The 15,548-nt window shown below is 54.2% G+C and overlaps 1 protein-coding gene across 1 annotated transcript in view; it reads left to right on the top strand.

Moving 5' to 3' along the window:
• The first annotated feature begins 524 nt into the window (after positions 1 to 524).
• Positions 525 to 15,548, top strand: part of LOC141271988 (uncharacterized) — a 49,567-nt gene continuing 34,543 nt past the window's right edge. The window contains exons 1-5 of the mRNA XM_073682250.1: positions 525 to 600; positions 5,879 to 6,027; positions 6,157 to 6,336; positions 6,420 to 6,543; positions 6,627 to 6,724. Coding sequence (XP_073538351.1) covers positions 5,950 to 6,027; positions 6,157 to 6,336; positions 6,420 to 6,543; positions 6,627 to 6,724 — 480 coding nt within the window. The 5' untranslated portion in view covers positions 525 to 600; positions 5,879 to 5,949. The remainder of the gene's footprint in view (positions 601 to 5,878; positions 6,028 to 6,156; positions 6,337 to 6,419; positions 6,544 to 6,626; positions 6,725 to 15,548) is intronic.

Below are 15,548 nucleotides of genomic sequence, written 5' to 3'. Positions count from 1 at the left end.
AGGTCTCCATCCAAAAGTAATAACCAAGTGGATCAGTTAAAAAAAACATCTGTAAAAAGCAGGTGGACAAACAAAAACATGGAAATTATGATCAACATCAAGCACTGATTAGGCAAGAACGGGACATCAGCCAGGATTTGGCCCAGAAGCCGATATCCAGCTGCCGATGATTTTATTTCTTATTGTTTTCTAATTTTTTTTTTTCAACTAAACTGAAAATTCAACAAATAACGTGGTTGTTTGGACTGTATTCTCGGAGAGCCTGAAGCGTCTATCTGTCCCAGGAGGCGGCGATCCTATAAGATAATCCCTTACCCTGTAACACATGTATGGCGACACAGACGGGAACACGTTCTGTCTCCTGGAATGTGACCGCAGCACTGAGGGGGTTAATAGTAACGGGGTCTCCCCACATACCTCCACCTGCAGAGCCGCCACCACATATATGGCTGTTCTGTGCGCACAGGACCTGTGATGATGTCACAGTCTGAGACCCCTGACTCCTCCCCTCTATGTGACTGATCACATGACTGTGACATCACCACAGGTCCTGTGCGCACAGAACACCCATATATCCAGTGTGCAGCTCTGCAGGTGGAGGTATGTGGAGATCCCCCATTACTATTAACCCCCTCAGTGCTACGGTCACATTCCAGGAGACAGAACGTGTTCCCGTCTGTGTCTCTATATCAGGGTCTCTGTCTGTATTGGATTAGATTGGGTCACTTCCCTCCTGACGTCGCTCGCTGCTCTGTTACTGTACAGTCTCCATTATGGCCGTCGCCCGCTCCATGTTGTCACTATCAGGAGATATTAATGTTCTATCATTATCTGTTACTGACGTCCCCGGTTCTGCCGTCCTCATCTCTGTGGATGTTCCCGGCACTTTATAACTTTGTGTCTTGTTTTTATGGAATATTAATGACGCGCCCGCTGGGCCGTGGTGTACTCAGTAGCCGGGCCTGTCGGTCCTGGGGGATGTCACACTGGCGGTGACCCGGTCCGTGACCCAGGGCGGTCAATTAAAGGGGAAGTAAAAGGGGAATGAAGTTTTTATAGAAATAATGTTCGTGACGCCACCTGTGGTATGCGGCTATATGGAGCCGCCGCTGCAGTGCAGATCCACTGGAGCTGATGGTGACGCAGCTGAGTTGGTTCAGCTCTACACAGGCAGAGCTTAGCTCCAGGGTAGGATGTAGTGATGTTGTGAGGTAGATGTTGTCGGCTGGTTCAGTGTAGTGCAGGGCTGGTGATGGCGCAGCAATTATTCACAGACACAGTGGGGTGCAGTCTTCAAGGTTTACTCACAGTTGTTCAAGACTCCAGGTTACCAGCGCCAGTGTATAACCTCCCACGTCGTCCTGTGTCCTCCGGGGTAGGGGTTCAGCAATCTCTCAAGTATCTCAGGAGTATTTAAACGGGACCCCGTTCTATGTGCCTTCCTCGGTCGTCTTCCTGTGCTGGCTCTCACCCTCCTGCGCCTCACAATCAGTGTCCCAAGCCGATAGTCTCGGATCTTGTCGGGCGACCTGCAGTTCCCTGGACCCTATGCGGCCACCTTTTCGGCGATATAATTGTGGTAGTGAGCAGCTGCACCTTGAAAGTACAGTAGCCTCCGGTTTGCTAGCTGAGCCTTGTTGTTCTCCACTAGTTAGGGGCCAGTCCCCTCTGCGGCCTGATCCCTCCACGTCTGTGTAGATTCGGGCGCACGGGTGGCTTCCTGCACTTCCCGTGCCCCTGGGATCCCCTCTGTCTCTCTGGAGCCTTCCCTCTGCTCCCGTCCTCTCTTAGTCTGTCCTCCTGTGCCACTCAGTCTAGGCCCGCTCCTTCCTCCTCTCCTCCTGAGCAGAGCTCCTACAGAGCTCCTGCTCCCAACACTCTCTCTCTCTTCTGACTCTCTCCTCAGACTGACCTAATTCCTTCAAGATGGTTCCCTTCTTATACTCCTACTGAAGGTGCTCCCCTGATATACTTCCTCCACCCACACCCACTACATGGTTCCCCCTCTCTCGGTTCCCTCCACTTCCAACCAGGGACAAGGCTCAGCATTGTACCCTTGCATCTTGCCCCTGCCTGCTGGTCTGGAATGGTGTAGTGTTGGATGCAGGTGGGTGAGTCCCGGCAGTACTCTTTCCTTACCTGAGAGTGGGGTATCACACCTCTGGGTGAGATGCAGTACCTCTGTGGCAACTGAACCCGCAGGGGCGCCACATTAAGATTAATCTATAATATAACCGGGGATTAGTTTCTCTGTCTGAAGCGTCTATAGACTGCTCATGCGCGATGCGCAGTCTGGCTCCAGACAGAAGAACGCATGGAGCCATTACAGGTAAGAGGAGTGTATGGCACTGGAGATCGCGGTATGCGTAGACACTGAACGCATACCACGATCTCCAGCGCCATACTTACATACTTACCTGACCGGGAGGAGCATTGCCACGGCGCCTCTCTACTGGCCGGAGACCGGGGGCGGAGTGAAGGTGTCAGAATCGGCGCATGCGCATAGCGCTATCTGGCGTCATTTTACTGAAGACATATTTGCAGAACAGGACACAGCAGCGTTGGAGCACAGGGAAGAAAGGTGAGTATAAGTGTTTATTTTTTTGTATGTGTGCAGAGGAGTACCATGCATACCAGGATTGGGGGGTGAGGGGGGCACACATACCAGGATTCTGGGATGAGGGGTACCATGCATACCAGGATTGGGGGATGATGGGGCCACACATACCATGATTGGGAGATGAGGAGACCACACATACCAGGATTGGGAGATGAGGGGGCCACACATACCAGGATTGGGGGATGAGGGGTACCATACATACCAGGATTGAGGGATGAGGGGGCCACACATACCAGGATTGGGGGGATGAGGAGACCATGCATACCAGGATTGGGGGATGTGGGGACCATGCATACCAGGATTGGGGGTGAGTGGACCATGCATACCAGGATTGAGGGATGAGGGAGCCACGCATACCAGGATTGGGGGATGAGGGGTACCATACATACCAGGATTGGGGGTGAGGGGTGCTATGCATACCAGGATTGGGGGTGAGGGGTGCCATGCATACCAGGATAGGGATGAAGCGTGCCATGCATACCAGGATAGGGATGAGGGGTGCCATGCATACCAGGATTAGTGGTGAGAGGTGCCATGCATACCAGGATTGAGGGTGAGGGGTGCCATGCGTACCAGGATTGAGGGTGAGGGGTGCCATGCATACCAGGATTGGGGGTGAGGGGTGACCTGCGTACCAGGATAGGGATAAGGCGTGCCATGCATACCAGGATAGGGATGAGGGCAGCACATAACAGGATGGGGGAGCAGGATTGGGGAGCACAAATACCAGGATGGGTGCAGCACAAATACCAGGATGGGGGCAGCACAAATACCAGGATGGGGGCAGCACAAATACCAGGATGGGGGCAGCACATACCAGCATGGGACACCATATACCAATAAAAATGCTCGCCACCCGGGCGTAGAACGGGCTCAATAGCTAGTAATTAATAATCTTAATAAAGATTCAGATATTTTAGATTTTTCTGTTAGATTTGTTCTGTGTTTTGGTTCTGGATTGGAGATAATCTGTGATAAATCTCTGTATGTGACTATAATGTGACTAGATGGTGGCCCGATTCTAACGCATTGGGTTTTCTGGAATATGTATGCGTCCGACCGGGCGCGACTAATCAGCGAAGCAGTGTTTAAATGGGTTGTGCACTACTTTAAATTAACCCCCCAATATAACCCCCCGGGGCCACTAATGAATTTTGTAGGACCGGGGAGCGAGGCCGCCGGTCGGGGTACTTCTGCTGCGAGCAGCCGGGAGATGACCGGCTAGCAAAGGGTGAGTGTGTGAGGGAGATGACCGGCTAGCACAGGGTGAGTGTGTGAGGGTGAGCGTGGGAGCGAGTGAGCGTGGGAGGGTGAGAATGTGAGGGTGAGCGTGGGAGCGGGTGAGCGTGGGAGCGGGTGTGAGGGTGAGCGTGGGAGCGTGTGAGGGTGAGCGTGGGAGCGTGAGAAAGTGAGCGTGAGAATGTGAGTGTGTGAGGGTGAGCGTGTGAGGGTGAGCATGTGAGGGTGAGCGTGTGAGGGTGAGCATGTGAGGGTGAGCGTGTGAAGGTGAGCATGTGAGGGTGAGCGTCTGAGGGTGAGCGTCTGAGGGTGAGCGTCTGAGGGTGAGCGTCTGAGGGTGAGCGTCTGAGGGTGAGCGTCAGAGCGTGAGCGTGTGAGCGTCCGAGCGTGAGCATCCGAGCGTGAGCGTCAGAGCGTGAGCGTCCGAGCGTGAGCGTGAGAGTCTGAGCGTGAGAGTCTGAGCGTGAGAGTCTGAGCGTGAGAGTCTGAGCGTGAGAGTCTGAGCGTGAGAGTCTGAGCGTGAGTGTGAGCTTCAGAGCGTGAGCGTCAGAACGTGAGCGTGAGCGTCCGAGCGTTAGCGTCCGAGCGTGAGCGTCAGAGAGTGAGCGTCCGAGCGTGAGCGTCCGAGCGTGAGCGTCCGAGTGTGAGCGTCCGAGTGTGAGCGTCCGAGCGTGAGCGTCAGAGCGTGAGGGTGAGCGTCCGAGCGTGAGCGTCCGAGCGTGAGCGTCTGAGCGTGAGTATCAGAGCGTGAGCGTGAGTGTCCGAGCGTGAGCGTCAGAGCGTGTGAGCGTCTGAGCATGAGCGTCTGAGCGTGAGTGTCCGAGCGTGAGCGTTAGAGCGTGACCGTGAGCGTCAGAGCGTGAGCGTCAGAGCGTGAGCATCAGAGCGTGAGCGTCCGAGCGTGAGCGTAAGAGCGTGAGCGTCCGAGCGTGAGCATCAGAGCGTGAGCGTCAGAGCGTGAGCGTCAGAGCATGAGCTTCCGAGCGAGAGCATGAGCATCAGTGCGTGAGCGTCAGAGCGTGAGCGTCAGTGCGTGAGCGTGAGCGTCAGAGCGTGAGCTTCTGAGCGTGAGCCTCAGAGCGTGAGTGTCCGAGCGTGAGCGTCAGAGCGTGAGCGTGAGTGTCTGAGCATGAGCGTCCGAGCGTGAGCGTCCGAGCGAGAGCATGAGCATCAGTGCGTGAGCGTCTGAGCATGAGCCTCAGAGCGTGAGTGTCCGAGCGTGAGTGTCTGAGCGTGAGCGTCAGAGCGTGAGCGTCTGAGCGTAAGCATGAGCATCAGAGCGTGAGCGTGAGTGTCTGAGCGTGAGCGCCCGAGCGTGAGTGCCCGAGCGTGAGCGTCAGAGTGTGAGCGTCAGAGCGTGAGCGTCTGAGCGTAAGCATGAGCATCAGAGCGTGAGCGTGAGTGTCTGAGCGTGAGCGCCCGAGCGTGAGTGCCCGAGCGTGAGCGTCAGAGCGTGAGCGTCAGAGCGTGAGCGTGAGCATCCGAGTGTGAGCATCAGAGCGTGAGTGTGAGCGTCAGAGCGTGAGCGTCCGAGCGTCAGAGCGTGAGCGTGAGCATCTGAGCGTGAGCATCAGAGCGTGAGTGTGAGCGTCAGAGCGTGAGCGTCTGAGCGTAAGCATGAGCAACCGAGCGTGAGCGTCCGAGCATGAGAGTGTGAGCGTCAGAGCGTGAGCGTCAGAGCGTGAGCGTGAGCATCTGAGCGTGAGCGTCTGAGGGTGAGCATCTGTGAGGGTGAGTGTGTGAGCGTGTGAGGGTGAGCCGCTAGCGGCCGCCATCTTTTTCTGAAATCCCGCGTCGCTGATTGGCCGCGGCCTGACCAATCAGCGATGTGGGATTTCCTGGACAGACAGAAAGACAGACAGACAGGATAAGACAATTATATATATTAGATTGTGTGTTATACCGGGGGCAGGACGGGGCCATGACTGGATGTAGTGATCATGTGAAGCCGGTAACAGCTCCGGAGATTTCTCACATGGGATCTTTATGATGTTACATCGTCATCTTCTCCCCATTCAGGTCCCTACAATATCGGATCCTCTCAGTGGAGATCTTCTATATAAGAGAATTCTCCTGATTGACCATCAAGGATGGATAGAGACAGGGACAAGATGGTGGAGAGGATATTACACCTCACCCTAGAGATCCTCTTCCGGCTTACTGGAGAGGTGAGAGATTCTGATGACGTCACATTACATCATTCTTATCTATGGGAATAACAGATGGACAGAACTGGAGAGGTGAGGACTCTGGAAATGTCTGTAGTGAGATTTATTAATGTGTCTCTCCATAACCAGGATTACACAGTAGTGAAGAAGACCTCTAGTGAACGCTGTCAGGACCCTGTGTCTGAGGGATGGGGAAGATCCCTGAGCCCAATCACGGGGCCTCCACCTCCCCCCCTAATACATGAGGACATCAATGACCAGAAGATCCTAGAACTCACCTACAAGATGATTGAGCTGCTGACTGGAGAGGTGACACTGCTGGGAATGCTGGGACATTATACAGTAACGCTATGAAGCGATCGGGGGGATGACGGTATCATTGTATGTGTCAGGTTCCTATAAGGTGTCAGGATGTCACCGTCTATTTCTCCATGGAGGAGTGGGAGTATTTAGAAGGACACAAAGATCTGTACAAGGATGTCATGATGGAGGTTCCCCAGCCCCTCACATCACCAGGTAATAGACAGGACTAAATACACACGACCTATAATTATCTGTATGTAAAGAATGAATTCAGTCCCTGTATGTGTTTCCTCCAGTTCTATCCAGTAAGAAGACAACACCAGAGAGATGTCACCGTCCTCTTCTTCTACTAGACTGTAAACAAGAAAATCCCAATGTTCCTCAGGATCATGAGGTAGATGGAGAGAAGAGGTCATGAGATCCGCCCTATGATGTGTACACGGCTGTGAAGGTCTTGTGTTCAGTATTGTTTTATTCACCAGTATTATACACTGAATGCCCAATTTATTAGATACCCATTTACACTCCCATCTGAAACCAATTAGACATGTGACCATGTAGTGCAACATATAATGAAGTGATCAGTTTTCAGAATATGAAGATTGGGTGAGCTGAATGACTTCGAACAAGGTCGCTGGTGATAGATTAACCTGGACCAGTATTTCAAAAATTGCCAACCTCATGATTTAGGTATCTGCAGCAGAATACAATGATGATGTTCATCTAGTATATTAGAATGCATTCATAGTTTCTTAGGGAATGTTTTTCGGGTACCTGTGCATGGATGTTTGGACACTAGAGCTTACCTAAGCATTGTGACAGACCAAGGTCATCCCTTCATAGCAGCTGTTTACTGTTTGGTAGAAGGACAATGACCCATAAGGGTCATGTAGTCATGGATTGTTTCCAGTTTAAGGGTCACTCAGAGATGTGTTATTATGATTCTAGAGACCAGTCTAATGGGTTTCATGGTGTGCATATTGTTAACTTCTATAGATGTTTACCCTTCACCATGACAGCACCGTACAGAGAGAGAGCATCCGCCCCAGGAAGAGGAAACCTACCAAAATAAAAGGGGCGGCACCTCTGTACCTCCCCAGTATGGTTTCCTGTTCCTGAAAGAGGATACATACGGACGGAGGATGACCTACCTGGAGAGATTTCTCCTGGTGTGGTGCGGACCCTGTAACCCTGGCGGCCGGAGAGCTGTACCGAGAGGTGGGGGAACCCTTCTTGAAAGGATCGCTCCAACCGAAGCGTGGGACGTCACCGGGCCACCTCCGGATTCGGAGGATGGTGCCGAGAGGAGCGCAGAGCACTAACTGCGCATGGCAAAGATGGCGCATGTGTGGGGCCAGCTACTTCCTGGGATACTGAAGCCGGAAGTGATGTCAGTGTGGCTATAGAGCTGTCTACTTCCGGGTTCGGAGGAGGAGACCGTCGTAGTATATAGAGTATTGCGCAGGCACCGCAGTAGAAAAAAAAAAAACACAACCCCAGCCCCCCCGTACAGCCATAGCTCCTCCCACACCGAATATAAAGTGAGCACGTGGTGTGGGTCCCTGAGCAGGTGAGGTGTGCTTGGAAACAAAATGGAGAATCCAAACGGAGATGAGCCGAAACCTGCTCCTGGCGCGGTAGTTCCGGGGTCCTAGGACGGTGTGGGTGTTTTCCTGCACACACACACACACATACTGACTGGTGTCATTACCTGTTTTAGGATAGACCCAGGAAAACGGTGACCAAGACAAAAAATAAAGAATGTGCATTTTGCATTGAAGCATTGCTGAAATCGTATGCTAAAAAGCTTTGCCGTGCCTGTATAGAGAAAACTATAATGGAGGAATCCCCGTCTCTATTTCAGGAGATAAAAACCTTAATCAAAAACGAGGTTAAAAATACTGTAAAAAAGGAAATACGGCAGACCCGAGGCCCTTCCACCTCCTCAGGCATACAGCATACTCCCTCAGAGGTTAACTCAGATGAGGAACAGGAGGAATCGGGAGAATTGATTGACTCTGATAGCTCAGATCCATCTTCATCTGATGGGGAATGTGGCCAACCATGCTTTCCGGTGGAGGAAATAACAAAGCTACTAAAAAGTGTAGCGTCGGCGTCCCTGCCTCCTGCTAGGCAGGGACGCTGTTCCCCTCACCTCTCCGCTCCGTGCCCGGCGTCTTCCTCCCGCTCTGCTGGCAGCGCGCGCTGCTTCCCGGCCACTGTGCTTAGGGCGCGTGCGCGCTCCCCCTCTCTTAAAGGGGCCGCTCGCGCCGTCCTAAGGAGTCCCCGGCCAATGGCCGGAGGACCTCACCATATATAAGGCACCTTCTCCAAAATGGAGGTGCCCGAGCAATGTTGTTGCATAGCCTATCACTCTGCTCCAGCCCTCAGGTCCCGTTACCAGATACCTGCCAGTTACCTGCCAGATTCCTGCTTGATACCTGCCTGATACTTGTCTATCTACTTGCATTCCTGCGGTCCGACAGTCTGCCTACCAGCCCTGCCAGTCTGTCTATGGATCTGATTGCACGCTCACCTGGGAGCGCTCATCTGCTACCTGCCTGCTAGCCTACCTGGAGGCTCTGCCGTCACGTGCTGTGACCACCTGCCTGTCCAGAGACTCTTACCCACTCACCTGGGAGCGTCCGCCTGCTACCTGCCTGCTAGCCTACCTGGAGGCTCTGCCGTCACCTGCTGTGACCACCTGCCTGTCCAGTGACTCTTACCCGCTCACCTGGGAGCGTCCGCCTGCTACCTGCCTGCTAGCCTACCTGGAGGCTCTGCTGTCACCTGCTGTGACCACCTGCCTGTCCAGAGACTCTTGCCCGCTCACCTGGGAGCGTCCACCTGCTACCTGCCTGCTAGTCTACCTGGAGGCTCTGCCGTCACCTGCTGTGACCACCTGCCTGTCCAGAGACTCTTGCCCACTCACCTGGGAGCATCCACCTGCTACCTGCCTGCTAATCTACCTGGAGGCTTAGCCATCACTTGCTGTGACCACCTGCCTGTCCGGAGACTCTTGCCCGCTCACCTGGGAGCGTCCACCTGCTACCCGCCTGCTAGCCTATCTGGAGGCTTAGCCATCACTTGCCGTGACCACCCGCCTGTCAAGAGACTGTCCCCGTCACTTGCCGTGACCTCCTGCCCTTCTACCCAGAGACTGTCCCCGTCACTTGCCGTGACCTCCTGCCCTTCTACCCAGAGACTGTCCCCCGTCACTTGCCGTGACTACCTGCCTGCCTACCCTGGGAGCCACCCGCTTCCTTACAAGGACTGCCCCTTTGTATCGTTGCTCAGAGGTTCCACCTCCCAGACCCGTTACAGTTTGCTCGGGCCATGGAACCCGGTGGCATCCAAGCTCCCTCGCTCTCGGACATGTGTCATGAACTTTCCCGTCAGAGGTCCCAACAGGAGTCCATCCTGAGTCATCTGCATAGTGTTAACTCCCGCCTGGACACATTGTCTACCTCTTCGGGAGCTGCCTCCACACGCACACTTACTACCCCGGCACCGCCGCAGCCCATCAACACCATGGCATCTTTTCCCGGTCCCTGCCTCTGCTCCTCCTCGTTTTGGCAGAGATCCCAGCCAGGCACGGGGCTTCATTAACCAGTGCACTCTGCACTTCGAACTGTTGGCACACCAGTTTTCCACCGACCGAGCCAAAGTAGCCTTCATCATGTCCCATCTCACGGGAGAGGCACTGGCTTGGCTAAATCCTCTATGGGAGAGAGGAGACCCCTGGTGTCCAACCTGCCAGCCTTTCTCACGGCTTTCCGGAAAGTCTTCTACGAAACAGGATGGAAGACCTCATCCGCATCATCTCTGCTACGCCTCCGTCAAGGAAATCTCACCGTGGGCCAATATGCCATACGGTTCCGTACCCTTGCTTCGGAGCTGGCCTGGGATAACGACGCCCTGGTGTCTGTCTTTTGGGAGGGTCTGTCCGGCCGTATTAAAGATGAACTCGCCGGTCGGGACATTCCTACCACTCTCGACGACTTAATAACTCTTGCCACCCGGATAGACATCCGGTTCCAGGAGCGCGCCAAAGAGGTCACCCGTGAGAGGAGGTTTCCACGTCTAGCCCCTACCTTCCAGAAACCCGTCACTTCTCCCGTTACTCCCCAGGCGCACTCACCCGAGCCTATGCAGGTCGACCAGACCAAGATGGTCAAGACCCGTCAAGAGTTACGCCGAGCCGAGGGGAGCTGCTTCTACTGTGGCAGTAAGGAGCACCGGATCCGTTCCTGCCCGGAGAGGTCGGGAAATGCCTGTGTCTAGGATCGCTCAGAGAGGTCGTCCTAGAAAAGAGTAAACCCTCTCCATCTCTGTTGCTGTCGGTCTCTATCATCTGCGGGGAGAACCGTTATTTTGAACTAGCCCAACTTGACTCTGGAGCTGCCGGAAATCTCATTTCTCAGTCCCTGGTAGAGAAATACCGCATTCCCACCAAACCTCTAGCTGTACCCTTATCTGTCGCTGCCGTAGATGGGGGCCTCTTACCACATCCCATCCAACTCATCACCGAATCCATAACCCTGCAGGTGGGAATGCTGCACTCAGAGAGCATCTTCTTTCATGTTCTGCCTGGACTCTCTCACGCCCTCTTGCTAGGCCTACCTTGGCTTCAGAAACATGCACCCGTGCTTGATTGGCAGACCGGAGAAGTCCTTCGCTGGGGACAGGACTGCCATAAGACTTGTTTAGTTCCCGTCCATCCTGTCCGTCCTTCTCCTACCCCAGCCAATCTACCTGGTCTTCCGGTTCCCTATTGGTCTTATGCGGACATCTTCAATAAAAAGGAGGCAGAGACATTACCCCCTCATAGACCATACGACTGCCCAATCGACCTGATGCCCGGCGCTACTCCTCCCCGTGGGCGTATTTACCCTTTGTCCGCTGCTGAGACCCGGTCCATGTCTGAATATATTGAGGAGAATCTGGCCCGGGGATTTATCCGGAAATCGACCTCCCCGGCGGGAGCAGGCTACTTCTTCGTCAAAAAGAAGGACGGCTCACTCCGTCCCTGTATAGACTATAGAGGCCTTAACCAGATCACGGTGAAGAATAAATACCCCCTTCCGCTCATTCCGGAATTATTTGACCGTCTGAGGGGGGCTAGAATCTTCACCAAGCTGGACCTCCGTGGGGCGTATAACCTGGTCCGTATCCATCAGGGGGATGAATGGAAGACGGCATTCAACACCCGGGACGGCCACTATGAATACCTGGTAATGCCCTTCGGTCTCTGTAACGCTCCCGCCGTCTTTCAAGAGTTGGTCAATGACATCTTCCGGGACCTTCTCTACTCCTGCGTAGTGGTGTACCTGGACGACATCTTGGTCTTCTCTCCGGATCTTCTCACTCACCGGAGGGATGTTCGTCAGGTCCTGCTCAGGCTCAGGCAGAACCACCTCTACGCTGAATATGAGAAGTGCCTCTTTGAGCAGACCTCGCTTCCGTTCTTGGGCTAAATAATCTCTCAGACCGGCCTACGAATGGATCCTGAGAAACTGTCTGCCATACAGAAGTGGTCCCGACCAGGGGGGTTGAAGGCTATTCAGCGGTTCCTGGGCTTCGCCAACTACTACCGCCTCTTCATACCGCACTTCTCTTCCCGGACTGCCCCAATCTCTGCGCTCACCCGTAAGGGCACTAATCCCAGAGAATGGCCGCCCGAAGCAGAGGAAGCCTTTCTTTCCTTAAAACAGGCTTTCTCTTCCGCCCCGGTGCTGCATCGTCTGGACGGCAACAAACAATTCTTCCTGGAAGTGGATGCCTCCTCCTCTGGAGCCGGAGCGGTACTTACCCAAAAGTTGTCTTCCGGAAGAATGGTAACTTGCGGCTTCTTCTCCAAACTCTTCTCCCCTTCTGAGCAAAAATTATTCTATAGGAGACCGAGAGTTATTGGCCATTAAGCTGGCACTGGAGGAGTGGCGTTACCTGCTCGAGGGGGCTCTTCACCCGGTAATTATTTACACTGACCACAAGAACTTGGCTTACCTCCAGAGCGCCCAGAGACTTAACCCGCGCCAAGCCCGGTGGTCCTTGTTTTTTGCCCGCTTTGATTTCGTTCTTCATTTTCGCCCGGCAGACAAAAACATCAAAGCTGACGCCTTGTCCAGATCCTTCCTGGTGTCTGATCTAGAGGAGGAGCCTAAGCACATCATTTATCCCGCCAGAGTAATGCAGGTGGCCCCCGTGAATCTAAATCGTCTCCCTCCCGGTAAGACGTTCGTAACAGTACCTGATCGGAAGAAGATCCTACACTGGGGTCACTCGTCTAAGCTAGCTGGCCACGCCGGTCAGAAAAAGACCCTCCAGCTTATTACCCGGCATTACTGGTGGCCTACCTTGCACAAGGACGTAATAGACTTTGTTTCAGCCTGTGTGTCCTGCGCCCACAACAAGGTTCCGAGACATCTGCCAGCCGGTATCCTCCTTTCTCTTCCAGTACCTGCTGCCCCGTGGCAGCATATAGCTATGGACTTTATAATGGATCTCCCTGTCTCTGCCGGTTGTACGGTCATTTGGGTGGTCGCTGACCGCTTTTCCAAGATGGCTCACTTCATTCCCCGGCCGGGCCTCCCGTCTGCACCCGAGCTGGCTAAAGACTTTATCCGCCACATCTTCTGTCTCCATGGCCTGCCCCTCCACATCGTGTCGGATCGTGGGGTTCAGTTCACCTCACGCTTCTGGAGAGCCACATGTAAGCTGCTGGGCGTCACCCTGGACTTCTCCTCCGCTTACCACCCACAGTCCAATGGTCAAGTGGAGCGGATCAATCAGATCCTGACCAGTTACCTCCGGCACTTCGTTAATGCCCACCATTCGGACTGGGTGGATCTCCTACCATGGGCCGAGTTCTCTTACAATAATCAAGAGAGCGAATCTTCCTCCAAATCCCCGTTTTTTGTAGTCTTCGGTCAGCATCCTCGGATCCCATTTCCCGTCTCCACCTCGGTGGACAATCCGGCTGCGGAATCTCTCGTTAGCGAATACTCCTCCATTTGGGAGAGTACCCGATCCGCACTCCTTCAGTCGTCCAAGCGGATGAAAAGACACGCTGACAAAAAACGCCTGGATCCTCCACAATTCCGTCCTGGAGATAAAGTCTGGCTCTCGTCCAAGTATGTCCAGCTCAAGATTCCTTCCTACAAGTTAGGGCCTCGGTTCATCGGCCCACTGGAAGTTATCAAACAAATCAACCCAGTGGCCTTTAAATTGAAACTCCCGGCTAACTTGCAGATCCCTAACTCCTTCCATGTATCTCTCCTCAAACCCGTGGTACTTAACTCTTTTTCCAAGTCTACAGGTACGCCTCCTGCTCCGGTTTCCGCTGAAAACGAGTTTGAGGTAGAGAACATTCTGGCCACCAAAAGGGTAAAAGGAAAGACCTTTTTTCTAGTGGATTGGAAGGGGTTTGGTCCTGAGGAGAGAACTTGGGAGCCCCGGGAGAACATCCATGCCCCTCTCATCCTTGATAAATTTCTGTCTGGCCTAAAAAAGGGGGGGCCTAAAGGGGGGGGTACTGTAGCGTCGGCGTCCCTGCCTCCTGCTAGGCAGGGACGCTGTTCCCCTCACCTCTCCGCTCTGTGCCCGGCGTCTTCCTCCCGCTCTGCTGGCAGCGCGCGCTGCTTCCCGGACACTGTGCTTAGGGCGCGCGCGCGCTTCCCCTCTTTTAAAGGGGCCGCTCGCGCCGTCCTAAGGAGTCCCCGGCCAATGGCCGGAGGACCTCACCATATATAAGGCACCTCCTCCAAAATGGAGGTGCCCGAGCAATGTTGTTGCATAGCCTATCACTCTGCTTCAGCCCTCAGGTCCCGTTACCAGATACCTGCCAGTTACCTGCCAGATTCCTGCTTGATACCTGCCTGATACTTGTCTATCTACTTGCATTCCTGCGGTCCGACAGTCTGCCTACCAGCCCTGCCAGTCTGTCTATGGATCTGATTGCCCGCTCACCTGGGAGCGCTCATCTGCTACCTGCCTGCTAGCCTACCTGGAGGCTCTGCCGTCACGTGCTGTGACCACCTGCTTGTCCAGAGACTCTTACCCACTCACCTGGGAGCGTCCGCCTGCTACCTGCCTGCTAGCCTACCTGGAGGCTCTGCCGTCACCTGCTGTGACCACCTGCCTGTCCAGTGACTCTTACCCGCTCACCTGGGAGCGTCCGCCTGCTACCTGCCTGCTAGCCTACCTGGAGGCTCTGCCGTCACCTGCTGTGACCACCTGCCTGTCCAGAGACTCTTGCCCGCTCACCTGGGAGCGTCCACCTGCTACCTGCCTGCTAGTCTACCTGGAGGCTCTGCCGTCACCTGCTGTGACCACCTGCCTGTCCAGAGACTCTTGCCCGCTCACCTGGGAGCGTCCACCTGCTACCTGCCTGCTAGTCTACCTGGAGGCTTAGCCATCACTTGCTGTGACCACCTGCCTGTCCAGAGACTCTTGCCCGCTCACCTGGGAGTGTCCACCTGCTACCCGCCTGCTAGCCTATCTGGAGGCTTAGCCGTCACTTGCCGTGACCACCCGCCTGTCAAGAGACTGTCCCCGTCACTTGCCGTGACCTCCTGCCCTTCTACCCAGAGACTGTCCCCGTCACTTGCCGTGACCTCCTGCCCTTCTACCCAGAGGCTGTCCCCGTCACTTGCCGTGACCTCCTGCCCTTCTACCCAGAGACTGTCCCCGTCACTTGCCGTGACCTCCTGCCCTTCTACCCAGAGACTGTCCCCGTCACTTGCCGTGACTACCTGCCCGCCTACCCTGGGAGCCACCCGCTTCCTTACAAGGACTGCCCCTTTGTATCGTTGCTCAGAGGTTCCACCTCCCAGACCCGTTACAAAAAGCATTAGGTCTACTATGGGGGTAGAGACCCTGAAGGTGCATAGATCAATGCAGGATTCCATGTTCAGTAACCTGGAGGAGCGCAAACATCAGGAGTTCCCGGTCCATAAAAACTTCCTTTCTTTGATAAAAAAAGAGTGGAAAAGACCAGTTAAAAAGGTGGCGATCCCAAATACTCTTAAATGCAAATATCCTTTTGAAGATGAGTTGGAAAATATGTGGGGAAAATCCCAGAGGATTGATGTGGCTATTGCTAGAGTTTCTAAAGAAGTAGCCCTTCCTTTTGAGGATTCAGGTTCTCTAAAGGATCCTTTAGATAGGAAGTCTGACACATTCCTCAGGAGCACATGGGAAGCCGCAGACGGTTCATT

Source organism: Phyllobates terribilis, unplaced genomic scaffold (assembly GCF_046119375.1).
Source record: "Phyllobates terribilis strain yellow unplaced genomic scaffold, ASM4611937v1 Scaffold_5__5_contigs__length_657084704, whole genome shotgun sequence".
Taxonomy (NCBI): domain Eukaryota; kingdom Metazoa; phylum Chordata; class Amphibia; order Anura; family Dendrobatidae; genus Phyllobates; species Phyllobates terribilis.
Note: the sequence above shows the minus strand (reverse complement) of the source record. Positions and strands in the feature narration are given on the sequence as shown.